We start from the raw sequence: 7,617 nt of genomic DNA, 5'->3' as shown, positions 1-7,617 counted from the left end.
GTGGAAATTATAGAATCTCACATGCGGCTGTGATGATGACTTTTAATTTTAACAAAGTTAAAGACTTTTACGTGTCTTAGCAAGGCAACCGAGATGGCCGTGTGTTTGAACTTGCTTTCACATGGCAACTGGTGTATGTGCAGCCATGCCAGATCATGTCTCTTTCTTTGATTGTTTATAAATCTGAGCCTAATTATTGTTTCGTTGTCATTTTCCTTCGGTTGTTTTGCGGATTTATTCTATTGTAGGTGGGACTCAAACCTCCACTCTCTTTAGCAGAAGCGTGTCTACCATTTTATTCAGTTATGGTTTAGATGCAACATACATACGAATGATGCGTCGAACGACGAATCAGTTATCCTTTGATTATTATATGGCCCTCATTCTTTCAGCTTTGGGGAACGCAAAACGGACAACTGTAAATAGTACTAAAGTTGAGGAGTTAGAATATCTTAATCATGAACTGGAGGTTTTGCCAAGAAAACCGAGTCTGCGAAAAAAAATTAAAACATCATTTATGATACGTTGCAAGTCAATATTTGGGCAGCCTTCTAAAGTCGGGTTGTAATTTATATACTTTTCTTAATTTATATCTTTTGAGTACCATAGATAATTATAAATTGGATTTACATACATATTTTAATAGTTTCAGGAATGATGCAAGAATGATGCTAATAGTTCTAATTAACTGGTTACAAGTCTCGAATCAAACAACTGCTTTGATTCGGTTATTCCAGAAGACATTCGTTTTCGAAGGTTTGTTTTGACAATAGTTGATCATATATGTTTAGTAATGTTTATGCTCTTATATTTCCACAATTTATGGGTGTTCAGATTGTTTTTTCATTAGAGTTTATTATTGGAAACTGAAGATATATAATGACTATATGTTAGTGAAGGGACATATAAAAATAAGAATAAACAACATAATATTAGCTTTTGATAGCCAGCGTTAGTAATCTTATTTACATTTGTTGCCTAGCGTATCATGGCATACCAAATCACATTATGTCTTTAATGCTTTACCTACTTATTTAGCTACTAAGCCATCACATTATCGCTACTAATCCATCACATTATCCTGTTTAATGCTGATTACAAGGGTAATTCTGGTTCTTGAAACATAGATGTAGTAAAATAGTTTAAAATAGATCATATATTTTAGGCCATTATTTAAAGTGTGTGTTAATTGTAACGAGATTGAATCTGTACATAGTTAGTGAAGAATAAAGCCTCTAGCGTGACAATCTAATAATATAACTGAAAACTTAGTTTTATAAGTTCTTTGTTTTATTTAATAAATTTAAGGTGACTGATGCATAACATAGAATATGGGTCTTTGGGCAATACTGGAAGGGTGTCTACTAATTGCAAATGCATTTGCAATATTGAATGAAGGTCGTTTTGTAGCACCTAGAAGATGGAGCTTCCAAGAGTACTAAGGTATGAAGAGAAACTCCATTAAAGGACAGATCATTAATCAAATTTATGCAACTCAGTATTTGAGAGTTCTGTTGATTATTTACAACTCCCTCAACATTGTTGTAAAACTGGTTTCTGGATGATTACTCCATATAAGTCTATTATGTTATAAACCATCGCATATTCATAGTAAGTCTATTTTTGTTATTGATATTATGTCTGTTCTGCTTATCAGATCAACAAGTTTAAGCAGAACAAGGTTTTGGAATGACGGGGTTGCTGTTGGCTAAAGGAAAAAAATGGTGAGAAAACACTTATGTGATGTAGTAGATTTTATTTTGAAGTATATGAACTTAGCTTATTAACATGCTTTAAATATTGAATTAAGTGGCTTTGTGAAGTAAGGAAATTAGCAGCTTCAAGAATTGAACATTTGAACCCTAGCTTCAATATGTTTGTTATAAACATAAAAATTCTTTTGTAACACCTTTTCTATGTAAAGTTCACCTAAAGATGCCATCCACATTAGTCCATTTCAATTTTTATATATATTTTTTTGTTTTATAACGCATGAAACCGAAACCGACCAACACTTGCGTTTTACCACAATCCAGGTTTTACCGATTTGCCCGGCACGTTACGCCAGGTAAAACACTAGTTTACTCTAATTCTAAAGGTTTACACATAACACATTTACAAGTTTGATAAAATTGCAAATATATTAATTATGCATAATTTGCATATACTATCTAATGAAATAAACAATAAAATTAACGTATTAGAAGTATATAAACAAACAACCGAGTTATCACTTTTTCATATAAAAAAACAAGAACAACGTAAACGGAGAAATTGGAGGGCAAATGTCTTGGGTTCACTTCTAACGTTCGAATTCTCTTACTCCCAGTGGGCCCCACGTAGTAACAGTATGGGCTAGGTATGGTCTGTAGTATGACAAAAATATTAAATATTAAAACGAATGTGTTAATTTAATAAATATATATAAACTGGCTCAACCTTTGCCTAACCACCGTGCACTCCACCAGATAAAGCCACTTTTAGGAGACTCAGTTTTTCACGTATATTTTTTAATATTCATTGACCAAACTTTCACCGTGTTTATAAGGTCAAACTTGAGAAAAAACAAGTAAAAGACTTATAATATGATAGAAAGATCAAGGAATGTGATTACTTATAAACATTTTTTCATGTTTTGAACCGAATATGATACTAGCTCATACACGTCTAAATATCTAAAACCGATCGTGTTTAAAAGTTATATCAAGAAACATCAATTTCAAGTTGGATTTTAGAATGAAATTAACTTCAATTTTATATTTCAATGTAAACACGAGAAATAGGAATCGAGCGAAGTTGTTAAATACGAGAAAGCTTGTTTTGAGAATCAATATGTGCGTTTCTCTTTTGCTTTTGAGACATTTGGTTTTCTAGCCCGAAGGTTTTCGATATTCTGAACAGGGTTCAACGGGCTGTGCATAGTAATTCTTCGGCCCCTAAGACCTAAAACTCTTTTTTAGTAGGACTGGTTTTATTATCCAAAAGGGGGTTACGACGTAAATTGTTGTCTATTTACATATCACTATGGAGGGATGAGCATTTTGTCCCATATACCCGTACTCGTACCCTTACATGTACCTGTATCCGTACCGATTTAGCTTATTCGGTACGGGTATTGGTACTCATTTTTGTTGAATTTTGGCACATGTACAATTGGGTATAAGTACGAGTACGGTATTGGTACATTTGATATTTTGTACCTGTTTGGAGTATATAAAGGTTTAATTGGTATTCTTCATATATAATATATAAAATAAATTATTCAACCATGTTATTATTGAACAAGTACCAAACGTTTATTCAAATTAAATAATATAACATTCAAGACTCGAACCAACAAACAAATCACTTAAAGTCGGCGACCGAATTAGAGTTTTTCAATACTCTCTTATCATTAAATCGACGGGCAATATGGTACATGTACTAATTTGGTACGCGTCACGTACCTATGAAAGTATCGATACCCAAACTAATTCAGGTTGTTTGTTACTTGTTCCGGTACCAGTTTCAAGATCGTCGAACATTTGGAAATAAAAAAGCAAAGTGGTACAAAAACGGGTATTATACCGAAATACCCGTACCATACCTAAAAATTTGGTACGAGTATTGGTACGTGTTTTTATTGATTTTTGATACGAGTACAATCGGGCATTTATACGGGTACGGATACAGGTACTGTTCCACGCTGATCCCTATCACTATGTTGTAATTGTTTATGATGAAATGCAAAGGAGAATGCAATATGTATTGGAATTAGGGGCGGATCCAATGTTGGGTCAGGGAGCGCGTTTGCACCCACTCAAGTTCATAGTTTTCTTTATAAATTTGTAATATATTAGGTCCAAAAATCCAGGTGACCCATCCAAAAAAATTTTAGTGACCCATTCATAATTTTTTTAGTACCCAAACTTGACTTTTTAAATTTTAAGCCAAATTTAATTTTGTTATGAACAATAACAATTAACCCCATATTAGTTAATTGCTCAACCACTTTAATTGAAAATTTGAAATTAGTGGGGGGCGAATAGATTAGGGTGATGGCGGCTTCATATGTTGTCGATGACACTGATTATAGACCCAAAAGACAAGGTGCAACATTATTATAATTTTGATTATTTCAACAATGTTGTCGGTATGGAAATTCAAGAATTTGGTGATCGTTTTAATGAGATTAATACGAATTTACTTCAAAACATGTTGGTTTTCAATCCGTATGATTCATTTTTCAAGTTTGATGCATCAAAGTTAATAAGATTGTATGAGTTTTATCCATATGATTTTGATATTAGGGAAAAATTGATCTTGCATTTCAACTTGGTTTGTACATTAATAGTGTGCGAAAAGATGAAAGATTTGCTAATCTGAAAGGTATTGCGGATCTTGCTAGAGTTATGATGGAAACGACGAAACATATCTCTTTTCATTTGGTTTATCGATTACTAAAGCTAACATTAGTTTTGCCTATAGCAACCGTAACGGTTGAGAGATGTTTTTCGGTAATGAAGACCCTAAATACAAATTTACATAATCGAATTGGTGAATATTTTTTGAATGCTTGTGTAATTTGTAGTGTTGAAAAAGAAGCACTTTAAGTGTTACGAATGAAACTGTAATTGACCGTTTTCAAAAGATGAAATCACGTATAGGTCAATTGTAATATGTATTTTGTTTATCTTTAATGAAATTTATTGTTTACATTTCTATACGTAGTTTGTTTAATATAATTTTTTTACTCAACCTGTTTCGGTTTGACCCGACCCATTTTGGTTTAACTTGTTTTAGTTTGAATTGACGAGTTTTAGGTTGAACTTTTTTTTGAACCCACTAGCTAAATTTTCTGGATTCCCAACTGATTTGAAAAATAATCATATGTCTTATTGAACTTCTTATGTGTATAGTCATTGTTTTGTTAAGAAGTATTTCAAATACTAAAGCATATTTCACTTAATCAAGAGGTTTAAACTTTCAATTTTTATGATATCAATGTATCAAAGATCCAAATGATAAGCATTTAACAAAGTTCAAAGTTGAGGAACTAATTATGTACAACAAAGAAACTGCAAGGAGATATTATAGCAAGCTTTAAGAATACAAGGTTTGTTAGTCTGTTTATCCAAAGACGTCAAAATAACCTCAAAAGATGACCGTTACATATGATTGAGCTTGTAAGTTATAACACCAATTTTTAATCCCCTACACCATCCATCATCCACACAAATTCCCTGGATCTACGTACAACAAATATTCGTTACTATATATACACACTACACAACCACCCTTTTAAGTTGCAAACACTTCTTTAATGGCTGCCTACATTCTCTACTTCTTATTCTTGTTCTTCTTCACTGCCACGTCAACAAACTCAACCTCTAAACATGGCCACAAATGGGTTGGACCCTGTGGTCACCGCAATATCACGGTCGACGTTAATGGGAACGGCGATTACATGACGGTTCAGGATGCCGTGGACTCCGTTTCTTCAAATAACCGGAAGAATATCCTCATTCGTATTTCTGCGGGCACTTACATGTACGTATTAAAAGTTACAAATAAAACTGCAAATAAGAAAGCTAGCGTTAATAGTATTAATTATACTAACGTTAGTTAGTTAGTTAGTAGTAGAGTAATTATTACTCTATAGTTTATGAAGTGAGATTGAGTATTTATTATTACTCTATTTTATTTCAATCTTTGTGTAATTACTCTGAGTTATAATTGTAGTGTAATAGTAAGTACTAAAGTGCTATTTATATGTTTTTAAACTAGAGTAATAGTAAGTACTAAAGTGCCAAGCGTGAGCCGGTTAAGATAACATAGTCTTGGCCCGAGGAGGCGGTTGGGGCTCTCTCCTAGAGCTGTGGCTGACTATTCAACCACTATGAAAGTCACCGTTCAAAAAAAAAAACTATTTGTAACATATTCATTGAGCAGAGAGAAAGTTGTGGTTCCGCAATGTAAACCCTACATTACATTTCAAGGGGAGGGGAAGGAGAAGACGGTTATAGAATGGCATGACCGGGCAAGTGACCGAGGGGAGAACGGGCAGCAGCTGCGAACTTATCAGACGGCTTCGGTCATTGTGTACGCTAACTATTTCTCTGCCCGAAATATTAGCTTCAAGGTACAACTAATTAATTAATTAGCCACATGTGAATTGTTTGTAAGTTGATATATAAGTATAATTGGATGGTGGTGCAGAATACAGCTCCCGCTCCAATGCCAGGAATGCAGGGGTGGCAAGCGGCGGCGTTTAGGATATCCGGAGACAAAGCTTACTTCTCGGGGTGCGGCTTTTACGGGGCGCAGGATACATTATGCGATGATGCGGGTCGTCATTATTTCAAGGAGTGTTATATTGAGGGCTCCATAGACTTCATTTTCGGCAATGGCCGCTCCATGTACAAAGTAAGCATATATTATATACACACATTATTTCAAGGTGTGTTATATTTCTGGCTTGAGATTTTTACGAGCCGGGCCAGTTCGTTTAACTAGCTAGAAGCCTGAGACCGAACCCAACCCAACCTAGTTTAGCTAGCTCGTTAATAAATACTAAAAGATATAACCCGCTTTCCATTATGTTTGACGGTACAGAACTGTGAGCTACATTCAATAGCAAAGAGATTCGGGTCAATAGCCGCTCACGATAGAAGGACACCAGACGACAAGAGCGGGTTTGCTTTCGTGGGTTGCCGGGTAACAGGTAGCGGACCGTTGTACGTGGGTCGAGCCATGGGCCAGTACTCACGGATCGTCTACTCATACACCTACTTTGATGACGTGGTTGCACACGGTGGATGGGACGATTGGGACCATACCAGTAACAAAAGCAAGTAAGTTTAATTCGTACACCATGTTACACTAAAATGACAAAAACCATAAATATGATAATATACTGTTTTAGCTCATACGACATCGTTTATGTTTCTTGTCAGAACTGCGTATTTTGGAGTCTATAGATGCTGGGGCCCAGGGGCTAAAGCGGTCCATGGAGTCTCGTGGGCCCGGGAGCTAAATTACGAATCTGCCCATAAGTTTATTGCAAAGAGCTTTGTAAATGGACGACATTGGATTGCCCCTTGTGATGCTTAGATTTTATTGTTCATGAATTTTTTTTTTGGTAAATAGGAAGACAACTTTGTTGATTATTTTGAAAGAGAGAGAGTAGAATTATTATTTTAATTGTTTATAATTCCATTTTTTGTGTACCTGAAATTATTTTTTACTTGTACATGTTTGTGCTTATAGAACTTACAGAAATTTTACTTATTATATTAACTAGGAGGTTTATCCGTGCCGCTTTGCGGCGAGGCCCTGAAATTGCCCATTGTTGGTACTACGCCGCAAAATTGCCCAAATTGCCTATTGTTGGTACGTATTACGCCTCATTATGTTACATGTTTCAACATCAATTGTTGTAATTGAATTTCACAAGTCCACTAACTCCAACCCATAGTGTGATTTTCAATTACAACACCATTTCATGTTACAAAAAAGAACCCTCCGCTTAAATGTTGACTTTTTAGACCTAGTAATACTATCTTCTCATAAGAGCAATAAACATTACTGCAAATTAGTACTTTTCTTAAAAGCAATTAAAAGCATATTTAAATTTAT

General features: G+C 34.6%; 1 protein-coding gene across 1 annotated transcript; it reads left to right on the top strand.

Moving 5' to 3' along the window:
• Positions 1 to 5,263: 5,263 nt before the first annotated feature.
• Positions 5,264 to 7,224, top strand: LOC143607911 (putative pectinesterase 68). The gene is made up of 5 exons (XM_077083183.1): positions 5,264 to 5,529; positions 5,932 to 6,121; positions 6,199 to 6,405; positions 6,595 to 6,833; positions 6,936 to 7,224. Exons 1-5 carry the CDS (start codon positions 5,303 to 5,305, stop codon positions 7,090 to 7,092), a joined length of 1,020 nt encoding a protein of 339 aa, XP_076939298.1. The 5' UTR covers positions 5,264 to 5,302; the 3' UTR covers positions 7,093 to 7,224.
• Positions 7,225 to 7,617: the final 393 nt, after the last annotated feature.

This window comes from Bidens hawaiensis, unplaced genomic scaffold (genome assembly GCF_021521415.1).
Source record: "Bidens hawaiensis isolate Kalapana, Puna unplaced genomic scaffold, B.hawaiensis_p1.1 tig00089848_1, whole genome shotgun sequence".
Classification (NCBI taxonomy): domain Eukaryota; kingdom Viridiplantae; phylum Streptophyta; class Magnoliopsida; order Asterales; family Asteraceae; genus Bidens; species Bidens hawaiensis.
This window is presented reverse-complemented; position numbering and strand designations above follow the sequence as displayed.